General features: G+C 29.7%; 1 protein-coding gene across 1 annotated transcript; it reads right to left on the bottom strand.

Annotated features, from left to right (window-relative positions):
- Positions 1-12,243: 12,243 nt before the first annotated feature.
- Positions 12,244-17,386, bottom strand: LOC131629661 (beta-hexosaminidase 1-like). The gene is made up of 15 exons (XM_058900446.1): positions 15,653-17,386; positions 15,480-15,554; positions 15,235-15,270; positions 14,997-15,108; positions 14,818-14,888; positions 14,580-14,710; positions 14,463-14,479; positions 14,303-14,351; positions 14,088-14,188; positions 13,905-13,964; positions 13,744-13,777; positions 13,406-13,504; positions 13,250-13,309; positions 12,915-13,165; positions 12,244-12,643 (listed from the first exon to the last, which is right to left on the bottom strand). The coding sequence occupies exons 1-15, from the start codon at positions 15,959-15,961 to the stop codon at positions 12,480-12,482; spliced, it is 1,569 nt and encodes a 522-aa protein (XP_058756429.1). The 5' UTR covers positions 15,962-17,386; the 3' UTR covers positions 12,244-12,479.
- Positions 17,387-20,824: the final 3,438 nt, after the last annotated feature.

Genomic DNA, 20,824 nt, shown 5'->3' with positions numbered 1-20,824 from the left:
ACTTTTTTCTCTTGAAAAACCCTAGGCTTTGCCAAACCTTTCTCCCAAAAAACGTCCTCCCCCTTTCTCCATGTTTTTTTTAGAATATATATGATCTTCTTAGGGTTTCTAAATGGGCTCTTGGATCTCTTGTATCAAGTGAGAAAGCATTCTCTTAAAAAATCATGAAACTTTCTATATTGAGACCCTCCTTTTTTTCTAACCAAATGCCATTTGAATTTGGACCTCTTGAATTTGTTATTTGGGCCCCTTGGATGATCTAAAATGATTCATACATTTCAATCCATTTGTTTGATATTTTTCTAAGTTTAATTTATATTTAAATGGATAAAAATCCATAATATATATAAAAAAATAAAAATCACGAAAGTATGGGAAATCCTTGGGATTGAAGCTTGATAATTTCCATGGAGATACCTTGAGATATATGGAACACCTTGAGGCCCATTTGAGACTTTGAAGATTCAGATTCCTTTGATAAGATGCAAAACCCTAGTTTTGGGACCCTCGATTAGGAGAGAGTGGCTTGAATGAACCTTTAAACCTTGAGCCATTGAAAAGGCATAGAAGAACCTTTGATTAAATATAGGAGGGCAAATTTTGGGGTATGACAACTGGTGCGTCTGAATGAAGCAGCTAACCTTAAGTTGGGTTGGGACTTGCTCAATAGCTTGGAGAGCTGGGCGATTCTACTTCGGAACAGGATTTTCAAAGGCTCTGGCCCTATTTGTTATTATATTTTCTCCTCTCTTTGGACTGGTATAAAATCTGAGTTTGATACTCTGGTCGCGAATACCGTGTGGTCGATTGGCTCTGGTTGTAGGATTTATTTCTGGGCTCACGCGTGGTGTGGCTGCCCCTTGATTCAGCATACCTCGTTGGCCTTCCTTCGGTCCAAAAATATCATTTTGCTCTCGGTTTTGGCATATTTTGTTCATAGAGGCAGTTGGGTTTTTCTGTCAGAGTGGTACGTTTGGTTCGCGTCTTTATTGATTTGGATCCCTAACAGTCCCTACACTTTGGATGATTGTTCGGATCTGCTTATTTGGAATCATAACGTCTCGGGTTCCCTAACTCTTAAATATGCGTATAAGTTCAAAGAAAAGCTTTTATCGTTCCGTCCTTGGTCTAGTATTTGGTGCAATGACATTCCTCCGAATAAGGTTATGCTTGTGTGGAGAGTTTTGCATGATAAGATCCCCACGGATGTTTCTCTCAAAAACCGCGGCATCTCCTTGGCCTCGGTTTGCTGTCTCTGTCATGCTCATGAAGAAAGCTCTCAACACTTATTTTTCCACTGCAGTTTTGCTACTGCCGTTTGGGATTGGCTTATATGGAAAGCCAACATTCGTTCTTCCCCTTCTTCTTTATAACATTGGCTGAGCTATTGTTACGGTGATAAAAAAATCAAGCCTCTATAGTGTTAAAAGCGGCGGTTATTCTCATTATCAATCAGATTTGGTCCGCTAGGAATTGCTGGCGTCATGATTTTATTCGTCCTAGTAAGTCTAAGTCCATCAACTGGATTATGTCCAATGTGAAGCTGTTTGGGAATTCCTCCACCATCTCCTCTGCCATCTCCATTGTGGATTTCACCATCATCAAGGCTTTTGACGTCTATATCCGTCCTCCTTGCGCCCCGAACATTATAGAGGTTTTATGGAGTCCTCTTGTTTTTAGATGGATCAAATGCAACTGTGACGGTTCGTTCAATCCAATTTCTAAGCCTGTTGGGTGTGGTGGGATTTTCCGGAATCACTCGGGTAATTTCATCCTTGCTTTCGCTGAGAATCTTACAGCTATGTCGTTGGTGTTCGCTGAAATTTTGGCGGTTATTAAAGCTATCGATATAGTGATTTCTCATGGTTGGAGGAAGTTATGGATTGAGACTGATTGCATTATGGTCGTAAACGCCTTCTCCAATAACGATTTTGGTTCCTCTTCAGCTTATTCATAGGTGGAATTGAAGTTTCAACCAGACTACTACAACTAACATTGTTATATCTCACATTCATAGGGAGGGTAACTCTTGTGCTGATTTTTTGGCTAATTTAGTGCTCAACACAGGTTCCTCTGTTATTTTTAACTCCATTCCTATAGGGATTCAGAGTGATTTTGTAAAGAATAGGTTAGGTATACCTTTCTTTAGGTTTGATGGCTTTTGATGGGATTAACTTAGCTCCCCTCTTTTTTTTTGTCTGGTTGTAATCTGTTCTTCTTTTTAATATATGAGCAGTATTCAAAAAAATTAAATCTTAGATAATATACTAGTATTTACCCCGTGCGATGCACATGTTTAGGCGGGATTTTGGTCTAAAGTTGGCGCCTAAACATGTATTCTGTTTTAATATATTAAAGATTTGTTTGTTTAAATAAAAAACAGTATCAAAACAATTTTTAGTATGTGCGTCTATTTACATTTTAACATATTAATAATTAAACATTTTTAGCAATTTTGAATGTCAATTTAAATATGCATTCATAAAACAACAATATTTTAAAAAAAAAATTTGAAACAAATGTGCGTCCAATACAAAAACCCACGTGAATGCAAATATTTATAATTCAAATATTTTTTATTAAAAAATAGTATACCGGAAAAAATATATTATTATCTTTTCTTGGGATGACAAATAAAACACTATTGTAAATTATATTTATCATATCAAAATAATATATATATATATATATATATATATATATATATAAAATTAATTTTTATGTTAAACCAGGAGAGAAAAATAGATTTTATGTTATACCAGGAGAGAAAAACTTTATCTTCAAATTTATTTCCATAATTAAAATAATTATTCTAATACATTTATTATTTTTATTAAATAATAATTATTCCAGTAGATAAAATGATCTAATTTTCTCTTAAATAAAAAAGCAATACTCTAGAATGTATTATGATAGTGATGACAGTTGGATATCAACTTATATTATAAGTATACATAAAAACTAATTATAAATGTTTGTATAATTGATGCATATATATAAAAAATGCATACTTCATAGATATTTAAACGTGTTAATAAAAATATATGTCATTTTAGTTAATTTTCTAAGTTTTTTTTATAAAATGATTTTATTGATCTAAATGTTTTTACGGATGCTAGACATTTTTCTATACATTCAATTATTATTTTTTCAGGGGTAACAGATCTTTTTCTATACATTCAATTTTGTTTTATTTTACGGGTACCAGACATTTTTCTATAAATTCAATTATTTTTTTTTCACGGGTACCAGATATTTTTCTATACATTCAATTATTTTTTTATGGATACCACACATTTTTCTATACATTCAATTATTTTTTTTTCACGGGTATCTAATATTTTTCTATACATTTCAATTATTATTTTTTCACGGGTACCAGATATTTTTCTATTAAAAAATATTCATCTAAAACAAATGCGCGTCCCGTACCAGAACTCGTGCGAACGCACGGGTTTGTTACTAGTTTTAGATAAAGAAAAGTCAAATATTTATAAAATTTTAATAATCATTATTCAAGGAATATTAAATATTTTTACATTATCGCATATCAATTAAATTATTTTTATTATAAATTTATTAAATTTTCTAAAATCATTCTTATTAAACCAAAAAAATCATTTTTTTTATTGATGTGGTTTAGTTTGTAATTTATAAAATAAGATTGAAATTATTTTATTGATTTGAATTTTTATTTCATTTTATTTTACCAACCTCACACCCTAACTTATTAATTACGATCATGCTAGTTAAGCAAATTGTTTTAAATTGATTGATATTTACTAAAGAATGTGATTTTTATTATTTCATTTAAATTATTTTTTTTGTAATTACACAAGCTGAATGTGCTTAAATTCAATTAAAAAAGAGTGAAATGTTCCAATGTTTAAACACAAATGGCTAAAAAATATTTTTAATTTTGTGAAATAAATGATACCAGTTAGCATAGCATGCTATTATCATTCTGGTCTATCTTTAAGAATAATTTAAAACAAATTATCTTGTAAATAAATGATACCAGTTATGGAGTGATTAAACCAAAAAATTTACATTAAAATTTCAATAAACTAGTTCCTAGCTTCTAAGGTTGTCAGTAATAATACGATCGAAAATCACAATAAATGTGTATGATATAGTACTAAATAGATAATCAAACTATTATTCAAAATAGAACAGAAATCAACTTGAACAAAACAAATGTCAATCAGATTAAAAACTTTAAATCTAAAAAGAACAAATAAAATACACCAAATTATTGATCACATATCAATATTTCTTATTGACAAAAACATTAGTCAAAACCATCTTCGACTCCAATGAAGCTTTGAGCAATTTAATACCCTAGAAAAAAAAATAAATTCAACCTAAGTTAGAATTTTAGAAATAAAATTTACATAAAAAAATTATCAAACACAAAAATAAAATAAAAAATTAAGAATATGAAGTGATTATGTGAACTAACCTCATTCATTCCCAATTCAACAATCATCTCCCGAGTCTCTTTGATATTAAACTTGTTAACAACCTCAATTATTGAAGTAAGAGGCTGAATAACTAAATCATCCATCACTAGAAAAGGTACCTTATCTTCCACAAACCCATTATTAATTGAAACATTCTCTTCATTCTCGTTGGCTTGTTCTTTATTAAAATAGTTATAATCGTTCTCACCATAGCCGTCTTCTTCATCATAATAGTTACCGTCGTCAACATCTTCATTGTCTTTGGCTTGTTCATCATAGTAATAATAGTAATAGTCATCACCGTTGTCACAATCTTCAGAGTCATAGTCATAGTCTTCTTCCTCAACATAATACTCACCATCACCACCATCTTCGTTGTTACTGGCATGTTCCTCAGAGTAATAGTCATCGCCGTTCACACAATCATCATTGTAGTCATCTCCTTCCTCATAGTAGTAGTTATCATCCCCGCTATCCTCTTCTTTGTCATAGTCTTTTTCTTCTTTGTCATCCCCAGTGTTTAACTTGTTCACTATCTCAAAGTCAGATAATCCGGATGAAGAAACAGAAGATATGTCATCCTCATCCTTTGTGGGAAGAAGATTACAGAATTCATCCGAAGAGATAGTTGCAACTGGATTTAAGAGAACATTTTTAGATTGTTCAGAATGCATGTAATATTCATTGAGGTCTTGCACACTTTGATACAGGTTTCCTATAGTACCGGCCATGCCATTTCCTAGAAGCTTTGCAACACTACCTATAGGCAAGCATAACATGTAGAAAATGAAATCTACAACAGGTTTTGAAGCTTCGGCGAAGATCACTTTCTCAGTTTTTGTGTCTATGAGAAGCCTTAGGCTAAATCTGGAGGTTGGAGAAGAAGTCATTGTGAATTTTTTAGATTAAAATCAGTGGAGACTCCTTTGGTTTAAATATAAGCTGATGATGCGTGAAAATAGGAAAAGTTGTTACTGTTATTATATATTTTCCAATTAGAATCTAATTAAACCAATCAAATAGCACTAAGAAAAATTAAATCAATCTAATAAAACTAACTAAATCTTTTGTTTTTATTAAAAATAAATAAAATCTGATCATTATCAGATTGGATGTATATATATTATATGTTTTAAAATATATCATATTATATTATGAAAAATTATATAATTTATTATTTCTTTTAATTCCTATAATAATAATAAAAATAATTATATCACAATAATCATATAATTTTACTATAGTATCTTTGGGATTATATATTAGGTTTTTTAATCGTAACTCACTTTTGATGATGTAGGATATTGTTCATTAAAAATATGTATTTAAAGTTTATTAGATTAATTGATATGCTTTGTTATTGTTAAAAAATTTACACGCGGATATATATCAACCATTTATGGATGGATATTTTAGATAAAGAAAAGTCAAATACTTATAAAAATTTAATAATTATTCATGACATACTAAATATTTTTACATTATTGCATATCAATTAAATTATTTTTATTATAAACTAATTAAATTTTCTAAAATCATTCTTATTAAACCAAAAAAATCAATTTTTTTATTGATGCGGTTTAATTTGGAATTTATAATATAAGATTAAATTTTTTTTATAGATTTGAATTTTTACTTCATTTTTATTTTACCAACCTGACACCCTAACTTATTAATTACAATCATACTAGTTAAGCAAATTGTTTTAAATTGATTGATATTTACTAAACAATGTGATTTTTATTATTTCAATTAAATAATTTATTTTTTTAATTACACACGCTGAATGTGCATAAATTTAATTAAAAAGAGTGAAATGTTAAAATACAATTGGCTAAAAAGATTTTTAATTTTGAGAAATTTGTTGTTGCTATTAGATTTTTTTTATTTGATAATTTACAAACAGGGGTACAAGAGCCACGGATCATTCACAAAAGAAATATGTGCAATAAAAAATTCACACTTGTTATTAGCATAAAGAGTACGATGAGATTATTCTAGTCGCAAAAAGGCCTGGGGCAATGGCCAGGAAGTTGAACCATAACAAGTCCCTTTTTTTTAAATAAGGGATTGGATTATGAAATCGCACTAGGGGTCAACCCATACAACATATTACACATTCAAAAAGCAACCAAGCGGTCATTTGTACCATTCATAAAAGGTTGAGAAAGAAGAGTTCAAAACTATTCTAGCTAACCAACTCCACGAAAATTGATACCCTCTTCCCACACAAAGCGGACCTTAGATCCACGACATGAACCCGACATTGAAAAAAATTGCACCTCGCCACGAGCTTGGAGGAAGAGGAGATAGTCACATTCCACCATAGATCCATCATCCTCGCCGCCCGCCGTAACACAACTGTATTAACATTGAATTATTTAATAATTCATTAATCGTTGTAGATGCCTCGGTTGTTTATATGAGAGTTGTTTATACGAAAGTTGTAATTGTTGATTTCCCAAATTTTATTGGTTGTTTGACTATTGTCGGCTACTGTTTGAGACTATATTGTTAAAATGTATTATAATCGATTTTGTGTACTATGGTGTACTTGTTGTTATATGAGAATAATTATGATGTTGTTTTGGATTGTTGAAGGAAACATATATCGACATCTTCTCAAAATAATTTCCTAACAATAGAACATAAACCATCACAAACAAATTAAGTACTTCTATAAAATATTAATCATCTTAACATTGTGCATGTAAAAAAGAAAATTTCTTCACCCACCTCCTAACCTTCTTGCCCACCCCTGATGAATTTACAACATTACCCCTTGTTTCGGAAGTTCATTTCCGAAACGGTACTTTTTTTTGGAAAAAAGGTGTTTTCGGAAATGAACTTCCGAAAACGTGTTTTTTTTAATATAAAATATTGATTTCGGAGATGCGTGTTTTTTTTAATATAAAATATTGATTTCGGAGATGCATCTCCGAAATAAAGTTACATTTTCAGAAAATGTGGTGTTTCGGAAGTTCATCTCCGAACGCACCCCCTTGGAAGAAATTCGGAAATGAACTTCCGAAATATTCCAAGACCAAATTGGTCTTGGAATGTTTCGGATATACACTTTCGAAATAATTAATAATTATTAAAAAAATTAAAATCAAGGTGAATCAATACAATTAATAGGTATAAAATCAAGGTGAATCAATAAAATGAAGGTGAATCAATAAAATCAAGGTGAATCAAAACATTCTAAACTATTTGAAAGTTAAAAATTATTTTACTAACTTATATAAATCAAAAACATTTTAATTCCATAAGTAAATTTTGAATTATATAGAATTAAATATAAAATTTATTCATTAAATAAAATTAAGACAAAATCTTTTTTTAATTTTTTTAAACTAAATAAAAAATTATCTCATTTTTAATTATGAATCAGAATAGAAATATATAAATATATAATAATAATTATTAATTTTGTAAGTGAAATATATAAATATATAATATATAAATATATAATAATTAATATATAAATATATAAATATATAATAATTATTATAAATTAAAACACTTATTTTTTTAATTTTTATAATTATTATATAAATATATAAATATATTTGTAATTAATATATACTAATTATTATATAAATATATAAATATATAATAATTTTTATAAATATATAATAATTATTATAATTATTATATAAATATATAAATTAAAACACTCATTTTTTTAATTTTTTTTGTAAATACATAATGGTTATTATAAATATATAAATATATAAATAAAAAATTATAACTCATTTTGTAAGTGAAATTATTTTAATTTTTTTTAATTAAAATTATTTTAAATTTTAATATGAATCAGAATAGAAATATATAATAATTATTATTCATAACTAATAAATTATATCAAAATATATAATTATTATTAATTATTACTCATAAATTATATCAAATTTATAATATATAAATTAATTCATATCCTAAAATTAATATTTGGAATTTTTAGATTTTCTTTGTTTTTTCGTAGATACATCTCCGAATTAATCAAAATCCCAATTTTTGGGATTTTTTTCAAAAAAAAATATTTCGGAAATGCATTTCCGAAGCAGGGGTAAAATGAGATTTTCGCTGGGGGTGACCCCATAGAGAGGTGAGTAAAGAAAAAACCGTAAAAAATTAAGCTGCCACATAATTGGTCATATATCAATATCTCTTAAGAAGACATCAGTCAAGACCATCTTCGATTTCGAAAACAGGGAAGCTTTAAGCAACTTGATACCCTATTACAAAAATATAAAATTCATGTCAATGTAACAAAATAAATACTTAATAAAAAATATAAATGAAAATACTAATTAATTACCTCTTTCATCCCCAATTCCACAACCTTCTCTTGCAAGACATCAACCTCTTTGATATTGAAGCGTTGAAGTAAGAGAATCATTGAAATAGATGAAACTAAGGGCTGAATAACCAAATCATCCATCACCAAAAACTTTACATTATCTTTCACAAATTCATTTTTAGTTGAAAATTTGCCATTGGTGTAGATTGCATGATAAAGCATATAGAATTCATTTGAAGAGATTGGATTTAAGAGAAGATCCTTATTTTGTTGTGGAAGTATGAATTTTTCGTCAGTTTTTCGACACTTCGATACACATTGCTTAAGGTACAGTTGGTGTTGCCTAGGAGGTTTACTACGGTACCCAATTTCAAGGATAGAAGGGAAAAAAGAAGGTCTACTACAGGTTTTGATGCTTCAGCAAACAAAACTTGTTTGTTTTTGGTGTCTATGAGAAGTTTCATGGTAAGTTTGAAATTTGAAGCCATCTTGAAATATGCCTAGGTTAAAAACTAAAACCCTAATGTGCTACAAATACCTAATAAATTACAAAAATCAATTTTGAGGGTATAGTTTGAGAGCATAGAACCTGTCAAAATTTTGTGGCCATTAATTATCATGAATTAGGGAGAGATTAAAGGAATAATCAGTTGGAATTGATTAGTGAAATAAAATTCAAACATGCAAACAGTCAAATCCTATTTTTTTGGTCAAGTCGTGGACTCCTTTTTTTATTAAGTACCAAGCATGTTTATAAATAATCAACAAATTAAAATTGAACCAAGTGTTGCTTGTTTTTAAAAAAAACTATAATATTTTTATATTAAATAACATTTTCATTCAAATTAAATTAATTATTTTTATTTAAATTAATATATTTTTTTAGTTTATCACCACGGTCCTGTCTGAGAGATCAGCTCTGACATCAAATGGGTCAAGCCTCTTTCAATCGCAGTTTCGGGGATCGAGCCGTGGTCCTCCCTATCAAGTTCATCGCCAATCACCACCGGATCTTATTTTTCATAAAATATAAATATATTTTTATATATGTAATAATAAAATATATTTTTGTTAAAAAAATGGATGTACACTTTAAAAAAAATGCCACAGATATATTGACATTATTTATACAATAAAAAAACACTTACTTTTAAAAAATTCACTTTAAATAAAATTTTATTTTTATTGATGTTTTTAAATATAATATAAAAATAAAAAAGTAATGAGATAAAATGTGGAGTTAAGGGCATAAACAGGATCACAAAAAAACATCTCCTCTCTTCTTCTACGTAACTCTAACTCTGCATCTTTTTAGTCTCTCTCATTTTCACTACCAGAAAAACTAGGGTTTACATTTTTCCAATGACGTCTGAAACTTCTTCGCAACCGTCTACGTACAGTCTTCCTCACTTTGATTCACTCTCGGAGTTAAAGATGTATCTTGTGATAAACAAGAGAAGCACTAAAGTGTTGTACGCTCAGGCCAACAAGGAAGTGGTAGATTTCATATTCGATATACTCAGCTTATCAGTTTTGGATTCCATCAAAATTGTGAGTGATTCCGAAGCTGGGCTATATGGAAACATCCTCAAGAGTATCACCAATCTAGCTGTGAAATGCAAACTTCCTGTTAGCATTTACAAATCCTACTACATGTTCATCCTTTTGGAAGGTGGAAATGGTTCAGGCTCTACTAATCCTTCAATCTACTCCGGCTACGTGAAGAAAGATTTAGGTTATTATTACCTGATAAATGATGATCTTACTATTAAGAGATATGATCGTTTGTTTCTGTATGATCTAAACTTTGATTTAAATCCTGAGGGTAAGGAAGAAAGAGTAGTTATCATGACTAAAGTAAAGGTAACTATTGATTATACATTATATTTTGTATTATAATTTATACTATTATATATGTTATTACTTATTAATATCATCAATTGATTTTTCTGGTTGTTTGGTATTAGGCTACTAATTTCATCAAAGCTTGCATGAGAGGCTCAACAACTGTTTTCACGGATGTGTTTCTGGACCACGAGGCTGTTGATTCTGAAGATTGATGTTACTACAAGGTCATGTCGAATTAAATTTGTGGTAGAACTTAGTTCTTCTATAATTTCTGTTTGTGTTTTATAAACTGTTTGATAGATTGAAAAACGGAGATACAGGTCGGTATGCATGGCTTTCTTCTAGCAACTTTGCTATATAACCACTTGGTGTTAAATCTTTATTCTGTTAACTTAAGAGTCAAGACAATAGACTATAGTTATATTGTGGAAATCTTCCGTGAGTTTTGGACCAATTTCTCCTTTGTTGTGATCTCACTTGAAACAGTTACCCTTAGAGAATCAAACTTGGGGTTGTAAATCTTCCTATTACTCTCTATTTAATGTAATTTCCTTCATTTTTTTTTTCTCACAAAAGCCTATACATCATTCAATTTTAATTTTGCTCACAAAATTTATGAAAAAGAAACTTATTATACTCCTTGTAGTTATCACTTTGAAAACATTAAATACATTTTTCAGATTGTGTTTTAATGTGATATTACAAAATTGGAGAAAAATGGAGCAAATTTGATATTTATTTGTTTGGGAAAAAGTCCACAAAAAATCGTAAAATTATCAAGAAATAAAATATAATAGCGATGCTTATTGGAACTAAGAGTTGGTGATGTCCAAAGATCCTTATGCACAATATCAAAAGATAACAATGTAGATGACAATAAAAAGTTAATTTTATTTGTTTTTCAAGTTGACAAGACTAACAAAAAAAAAAAGTTCTGAAACATTACATAATAAAATTGTTTCGATGAAAAGAATTCAAAATTAAAGCTCTTGAATGCCTTAATGACTATTCCATAATACAATGTATAAAGCAACAAATATGGAAGGTATTGAGCTTCAATTGCATGATCATGTGGTGAGAGAATAAAGGTAAACAAGGTTGTTGCATATCACTAAAGGTATCTCTATCTCAAAATCCTTCATAATAAAAACCAAAAGGATCAAGTTCAACATAAACATTATTGTCAGTGGTAATATTTTTGATCCATAAACAATATTTTTGATCCATTTAGGTGCATGAAGGAATTGTTTACCACAACCAATAACTTAAATATTATGACAACTTTCAACAGTAATATTATTTTTTGTATTGGAATAAGATGTAAGATTACCTATATTTTCTGTCATGTGAGATGAGATCCCAGTGTCCATGACTGTTTTTCAGGAGAAGCAATAGAGAGAGTGTACACAACAACTTGCAATGAATATATGACACTATATCTATTGATCTTTTCCATATACTATCATTGAACATGACTCTACCATACAACTTGTTTGAAATCATCTCTTTCATGTATTATTTTGTAACAAATTTTATAGCTCTCTATCCAGAGCAAAAATTTCCAATTGCTCTATACTAATTCTTGAAAATTCGGCTCTAGGTATGAGAATTTTGAATAGAAAGAAATACTTTGTCTATGTTCAAGAAGTCATTAAGGAGTGATGTCATTGAGGAAAATTTCAATGAAGGCCAAAAGTATGGGCAATTCCATACAGGTATTATGGTGTCAACATCTATGTTTTTCGTCAAAGTTAAAATCATTGTTCATTATCTATTTAAACTAGGCCAAAAATTTCTTCTTATTATTGAATTGAATACAATAATAACTTACAACATCATTAGACAGTACAAAATTGCTAAACTTATTGCTCAAAGCATGAACCTGGTCCAGTAGGAGGAGTTCTAGCATGAAAATTTGTGACAGGAGCCGCTGGAACACCTCTTCTATTCAACAGACATCTGAAGTATTGCAGTCGCGGTGATGCAGTTAAGACTGTAGTATATTGTCTCGGACTCCACAAACGCTCTGTTCGAAACATGCAATTAACTGTTAATTTTTCATATTTTCAAAACTTTACGTCTCTGACATCAACACGATACTAACACGTGCTGTTACATATAATGACTTTAATTTTCTCAATGTCTACGTGTCGGTACTAGTATCGTGTCTGATGTCTATGTTTGTGTCATTACTTCATAGTACATGACACGAGCCCTTCAAATGACTTTTGATCTATACTTTTAAATTAACTATAAGAGTGAATGGAAAACATCTTTGGATTAGTAAGACAACTAACCTGCTGCTGCTGCAGCTCGAGGCCATATTGTTTGTTGAACATCTGATGTATCAGCTTCCTCACCCCACATGCAAACTTCTCCTCCAAGCACAAGTTTTTGTTCAGAAGCATTGTATATTCCTTCTAGTGGGTCGGCGTTATAGACAACATCCCAAGGTACATCTACGTGGTCAAGATACCATACACGTTGGTTACTGAAAATACACCTCAAGCCTTTTGCAACAACCTTCGGGCAAACACCGGAGCTCCACCTATAGAAATAATTACTTAAAATACTTTAGGATTGAGTCGTTTGAGATTTGGGCCAAAATAAAACTATATAAACAAGAACTCACCAATTATGCACTATAGTTTGCGGGTGGAGCTTTTCCGGAAACGCATTGAAGGTTTCTTCCCTGATAAGTTACATAAAAAGGTCGCATCTAAATAATATGGCTACAATTATTGCTCAATATTCATAAGCATCATTAGATTAGATCCATAAATGATACCAGTTCACAGGAGTCCAATTTTTCGAAAGAGCCATGTTTTGTGCCTTCAATACAAAATATTCGTAAGCATCTTTAGCAGTCATGTTGCGACTCTGAAGCCTGCATTTGAGATAAAGTCGCGTCTGAATATTTTGCTAGATGCATGACAATAATCAAATTTATTTATTTTGACGGTTAATTTTCTTTGACCACGGGATACGGGGGAAAATGACTTTCTATGTCGAGGTTCATATTTCAATAAAATTTGAGTTTCCATTGTAAATTTACAGCTCTAGCCAATAAAAAAAAAAAAACCACCTAGAATGCAATGAAAGAGCATAAAAGATTAAAATTTGTACCACTTATTCACACGAGAAGTATTGGTCCAGCAATCTGTCAAAATAAACAGCGATTTCTTATAAATTATGATTGTTTGTTCGGTTGTCCTGATAATAAAAATGATTCTTAGGACTTTGGTTAACAAATTAAAGATTTAGTTAAGAAAGTCATGTATACCAACCTGTATTCACTTCATCAGCACCCAAGTGAAATAGTTCAAAGGGGAATATTTTTCTCATATCTATAAATTTAGAAGAAAATAGTTAGAAAAGTAAAACGGCAAACATTTATTTATAAGGTCAGTATACATAGTAAGCTAAATGTGCATATTCAGAAATCGATGAATGTTTTATAGGAACGTAACCTGTCATAATGCCAGAAAGGACATCAAAGGTAGACTCCTTTGAAACATCGAGTGGGCTTTTACACGAGGGCGATGGCCAAACATCTGGATATCCAATACCCCTAAACATAAACAAAATATAACAACCTTAAAACATTACATAGGTAAACTAAGCCTTGGTATAAACTGAAAAGACTATCAGCTTAAGAGAAAATTGAGCATTGCATAAGCTTTACCATGACTTTGTATGACCAGGAACATCTATTTCGGCCATTATATTTATACCTGTGATAAATCATGCAAATAGAAACTTCCATTATCTTACAAGATCAAAATTGCAAAGTCTTGTGAATAATACGAAAAAGGAAACTTCAAAAGAATTTCGAGATACCTTACCTCTCATTTTGGCAAAGCTTTATATTAGGACAAAGTAAAACATGAAAAGAGAACAGTGTTAGTCAGCCATAGATTGAGAAAGCCAACTGAAAGACGTTACAGGAGGGAGTATCTTACTTGACAATTTCATATGCATCCTCAACTGTGTATCGTTCCGAATTTGAGTATGAACCTTGCCACAAGTTCGGATAGGAAGGTACTTCAAGAGGAAATGACTGTTCGTCTACAATGTGCCAATGTAAAACATTCTGCCATGTAAAACATTCCATATCAGCATTACATGAAAAACAACATGGTTTCAAACTGTCAAATAACCAAAAGGACAGTATAAATGAACTCATGATATTTGTCTTACAAGTTTGGCATATGACATAGATTCAATTATCTGCTTAATAACATTAACTGGGAAATAGTGTCTTGATGTATCTGCAACACAAAGAAACCAAAGAATTGTGTCAATAGCTTCTTATCAAAGCATATGAACAAACCATATAAAATATAAACTCATCTCTTTTATGAAATATATTGGCTCACCTAACATGAGACCGCGAAAAGGAAATCTTGGTTTGTCTCGGATGGACCAAGGTGCCTTGTATATTTGTACCGTTTTCGTTGAATAATCAAAAGAACACAATTGGCTGAACGTCTACGTAATCATCATAAGAAAAGAAGAATGTAAGAAATAATTCACATATAACACAAAGGGATTTACAAGTTTGTTAATCATTTAGAAACTATCTTATGTGTTTTGTCCACAACACTCATTACTTACCTCTAATCCACGCAATGCACCAAAAACAGTATTTGCCTGCATTAGAAAAACACAATTTAAATGATCAAAGTTCCAATTGATTTGTTTGGTTCCATTCCAATTTTCACCAATAAGAAGTGAAACACAACAAAACTGTCTTAGTCAATTTTAAAGACACTTGGTTGACCAAACAACAAAACACATCACAATCAACAAGTGCTTGATTGACTTGTTCTTGACCATAAAAATAATCTATTGAATCAAACCTTGATGATCACTTTGCCGGAACCGGTTGCTTTAGAAATCAACAAATTATAGCTTTCATCCACTCCAAGTTGAAGCTGCAACAAAATTTCAAAGATCTCAAAAATCGCAAAATCGCAAAATTAAAACATCCTGAAAACCACAGGAAAAAATAATAAAACAAAAAGTAACCGACCTCTTCAATTTTGTCCTGAACAACGACATTCAACTTGTTAACATCGTAAACAGCTTTGCCTGCTCTAACAAAACCGTTACTGAACACTATCCCTTTGAATCTATCAAAACCGGCTTTGAGAATTGGCGAGTTAGCACTGTTTCCGATGAGAGAAAGTGTAGGATCAACGGAAAGAGTTTCATTACCGAATGCGAATTTAGCAGGCAGAGGCCAAATGAAAGGAAGTGAGAATTTGGCTGCGAATGATTGAGAAATGAAGAATGTGAAAACAATGATGAGTAATGTCTTGTAGTAGCAGCAGCAACCCATGGTTGAAGCTTAACTTTTACATGTAATGGTTTGGTGAAGGAATTGTTAACATTTACATGTGAATTTGGATATGTTTTCTTTTGAAGAAACTGAAAATGTAAGAAACTTGAATGGGCAACAATTTTACATCAGCTCTTCCTAAAATGCCCTTTCAAATCACCATCGTTAGTTTCGTTTGATGGCAAGAACGAACCAAAAGAACACGTTATCACCATCAACACCCATGGTTGAAGCTTAACAAGCATGGTGAATTGCAGGAAAAAAAAAACTGAGGCAGAGAGAGTAATGGCTTGGTTTGGTTTTAAGGCATTGATGAATAAATGTTGAGTGGATGAGTTACATTCACACGTGAGTTAGGATATGTCTTTCTTGAAGAATCTGAAAATGTAAGAAGCTTAACAAGCATGTTTGTTATTTTACTATATATACGTTTTCTCGGATTTTTGAGCCACTCTTTGGCAAAAATTAAATGAGAGGTGTTATTTGAACACCCAAAAGTGAACACCAGATATCAATACCGTATAAAAGTACTTTCTATAAATATAGATTTAACATGAAGAGAGACAAAAAAACTGATAAAAAATTGAAACCATATCTACACCATCTAAATATACGGTGTTGGACACCTAAAATAATGTCCACATAACATTTCTCAAATTAAAGAGCTAAATTATGCACATTGTACATTATCCCTTTTTGAGAAAAATTAATTTTACTATATATACTTCTCATAAAAAATGTTTTTTATGTCTTAAAGTAATTATTCTTTTATAATATAAATAAAATATTTATTCTTTTTCTTAATTATCATACATTATATATTAACTTTCACGCTACTTGTAGTGTTATATTTTCAAAAGACGTAACAAAGGCAAGAGGGATGTAGCCTTCGGAGGAGGCGAGGACCATATGTCGCCTCTAAAAGGGGAATCGCCTCGCTCTAAAGTATCTTCCATTCCCCAGTTATGAGAAACATGGAGTAATATGTTTTTTAGACAGAGGGAAGATAGAGTCCATAGTTGATCCGCGTTTCTCTAGGAAGTAGGGATTCAACGGCCCAGTACTTTGACTAAATGGGCGGTTATCATTCCCAAAGAAAACCTAGGTTCAGGAGCCTCTATAAATACTTCTTCCTTAAAAGGAGAGATGAACAAATCATAACTTAACCATCATTAAGCATATCACAGAGTCTTTCACCTCATGTGAGTTGACCTCTCATACCACCGAAAACTCCATAACACTGCCATACGGGGCTTCTTGCCACCGTGGGCAAACCCTAGCTGTTATAAACCTACTAAGACCTGTTATAAACCTACTAAGACCTCTGAGTATAAAAATAATTTTTGCATTTTCAATTTCAACATTAGTATAAATTGAAAAGACTATCAGCCTAAGAGAAAACTGAGCTTGGGCATAAGCTTTACCATAACAATGCTTACCTCTAATCCAGGCAATGCACCAAAAACAGTATTTGCCTGCATTAAAAAACAAAACAAAATTTAAATGACCAAAGATCCAATTTATTTGTTTGGTTCCATTCCAATTTCCACCAATTAGAAGTGAAACACAACACAAAACTATCTTAGTCAATTGTAAAGACAATTAGTTGACTAAACAGCAAAACTATATTAGTCAATTATAAAGACAATTGGTTGACCAAACAACAAAACACACCAACCAACAAGTGCTTGATTGACTTGTTCTTGGGCATAAAAATAATCTATTGAATCAAAAATAAATATGTAGCACCGACACATCTGAACAAATGCACGCTCGGTGACACTGTCTGACACTACACCGACACATCTGAACAAATGCACGCTCGGAGATTTGAGCAGTAGAGTTCGATGCTTTGCCGATTGTGGTGGAAAGAAGAAGGGACAATTCAGGTGAAAAGAGGTTAACATTAGGGTTTAGGAGAGGTTTGTTCGAATATTGCGGTAGCATGAATTTGTGAGGGAGGTTTTGGAGACTACGATGCATGTTGGCTACGCCGGGGAGCATTCCATTTTCTCCGACGAGTTTAGCAACTGTACCCAAAGGCAAGTAGAGGATATTGAGAAGAAAATCAACAACCGATTTGGATGCTTCGGCAAAGAGAACTTGGTCGTTCTTAGTGTCAACGAGAAGTTTCATTGTTAATTTGGAGTGAGAGGAAGAAGAAGGTGATGAACCCATTTTGAAATGGAAAATGCTAACAGTTGGAAACACTCTTTACAAGTTGTTATGTTATGGGATCATGACATTGTTATGAATGGCAAAATAATCAACCATTTTCAAAAGGACAAAATTGGAATTGCAATCCATTTCATTTTGCCGCCTAATTAGTTAAATCACAAAATTGCTATTATGGCATTTATTTAATATTTATTTAAATTTAAAGTTTTAATTTTTCTTTTACAAAATTATAATACAATCATTTTTTTAGTATTCTAAATTTTGGTTGATTAACAAAATATGATACTTTATATTAGTTTACTTAAATTATTACAAGTTATGTTGGTTTAGAACTTAACTCTGGATAGCTATTAATAGTATTAGTAATAACAACAAAAAGTTTTTATAATTTTTTAAAAAGTGTGTAGGGGTTTACCGATAATTTTGACAAATAATCACTTAGTTTCAAATATATTGTTTGAAGGACCAAATTAATAAATTCTAGAACATATATTATTGTGTGATTTCTCAAGAAAAAAGTGTGCATTAAAGTCGTTCCGGGTTTAATGTCAATTGTGTTGAAAAAAATATTACGTGAAATGCAAGTATGAATTAAAGGAACAACAATTCGCTTGCCTCCGATTGATTTCTACGTGTTTTTGGCGCTTCTAGAGAAGATAAAAATCCAATTATTTGATTTAATTTTGAAATTTCTTTAATTGAATCTCCTTCAATTCTATTAAACCAATCATCTTTAAACATTTGGAAACTTCGCTAATTGTCAAACCAAATCTTGGGCAGGTCGAACAATGACATTTCACCTTGAACTTATTTATGGTCCAAAAAGTATAAAAGTCTGAGTTATTGGTTTAGAGTTTAACTCTTGATGGCTCTATTTATATATTTTATAGCATAAATAAATTGTTAATATTTATTAATTAACAACTAAAAAATAATAGTTTCTAAAATTTTTTAAAAATTGTGTAGGTAAGTAGTATCTTATGGTAATCAAATAAAAAAATTATAATTTAAAAATCTTACAGTATTTAAAATATATTACTTTCACTGTTTCAAATTATAAGTAATTTTGTATAAAAAAAATACTTTCACAAATTATAAGTTAATTTTTTTCCTAATATACCATCTATTAATTATTATATTTAATTCTTTTAATTTTTTAATTTCTATATTATATATAATTATAAATGACATTTATGTAAAATTATATAAAATTTATCTTTTCCATAAAAAAATGATATCATTTTTTAATCTGTGGGGAATACCCAAAACATCTTATAATTTAGAAATGTATAATTTTAATAAATTACTATAAAATGAAATTTTGTAAGACTTTTTAATTAATTTTATTTTTAAACATATTTATTAAAAAAAGTTCAAAGAATGAATTTTTACCTTTGAAAAATCTTTCGTAATTTTTAATTTATAAATCAATAATCATGCATGAAAAATTGATAAATGAAACAATTTGTAATAATATAACTTTACACCCTTCAAACCCCTCTATTTAAAATTATTACATTCTTTTCACTCAATTCTTCTATTTTTTTCCCTAAAGAGCAATGTCATGATAAAAACTAGTAACAAACCCGTGCGTTCGCACGGATTCTGGTACGGGATGCGCATTTGTTTTAGATGTATATTTTTTAACAGAAAAATGTCAGGTACCCGTTAAAAAATAATAATTGAATGTATATATAGAAAAATGTCTGGTACCCGTAAAAAAAAGTAATTGAATGTATAGAAAAATGTCTGGTACCCATGAAAAAATAATAATTGAATGTACAAGAAAATGTCTGGTACTTGTAAAAAAAATAATTAAATGTATAGAAAAATATCTGGTACTCGTAAAAACATTTAGATCAATAAGATTTTTTAATACAAAATATAATTTTGTTATAAAATATGTGCATAATAGAATAAAAAAATTTAATAAAAAAATAGAAGAAAAAAAATCATGAATGAAAAAAATTAAAGAGAAATCTTATCAATATAAAAAACAAAATAATATTTGAAAATAAGAATAAAAGATATATTAATTCATTAAGAGTAGAGGAAGATATATTGAAAAATGTCTGGTACCCGTGAAAAAATTATAATTGAATGTATAGAAAAGTTTTCGGTACTCGTAAAAAAATTGAATGTATAAAAAAATGTCTGGTACCCGTAAAAACACTCAGATCAGTAAGATTTTTTAATACAAAATATAATTTTGTTATAAAATATGTGAATAATAGAAGCTAAAAAAATGTAATAAAAAATAGAAGCTAAAAAAAATTATGAATGAAAAAGTATGAGAAAAATTAAAGAAAAATCTTATTAATATAAAAAAGAAAATAATATTTGAAATAAGAATAAAAGATAGGAAGATATATTAATTCATTAGGAGTAGAGGAAGGTATATTGAAAAATGTCTGGTACCCGTGAAAAAATAATAATTGAATGTATAAAAAAAAATTTGGTATTCGTAAAAAAAATTGAATGTATAAAAAAATGTCTGGTACCCGTAAAAACACTTAGATTAATAAGATTTTTTAATGTAAAATATAATTTTTTTATAAAATTTGTGAATAATAGAAGCTAAAAAAATAGAAGCTAAAAAAAATTATGAATGAAAAAAGTATGAGAAAAATTAAAGAGAAATCTTATTAATATAATAAAGAAAATGATATTTGAAAATAAGAATAA

The sequence above is a fragment of the Vicia villosa genome, unplaced genomic scaffold, assembly GCF_029867415.1.
Source record: "Vicia villosa cultivar HV-30 ecotype Madison, WI unplaced genomic scaffold, Vvil1.0 ctg.000587F_1_1, whole genome shotgun sequence".
NCBI classification, from domain to species: domain Eukaryota; kingdom Viridiplantae; phylum Streptophyta; class Magnoliopsida; order Fabales; family Fabaceae; genus Vicia; species Vicia villosa.
Note: the sequence above shows the minus strand (reverse complement) of the source record. Positions and strands in the feature narration are given on the sequence as shown.

Excerpts from the sequence above, each read along its gene's own strand:
- LOC131629661 (XM_058900446.1), bottom strand. The coding sequence starts at position 15,961 with ATGGGTTGCTGCTGCTACTACAAGACATTACTCATCATTGTTTTCACA. Across the intron at positions 15,109-15,234 it reads GTGCATTGCGTGGATTAGAG|ACGTTCAGCCAATTGTGTTC; the intron begins GTAAGTAATGAG and ends ATGATTACGTAG. Across the intron at positions 13,310-13,405 it reads AATTGGACTCCTGTGAACTG|GGAAGAAACCTTCAATGCGT; the intron begins GTATCATTTATG and ends GTAACTTATCAG.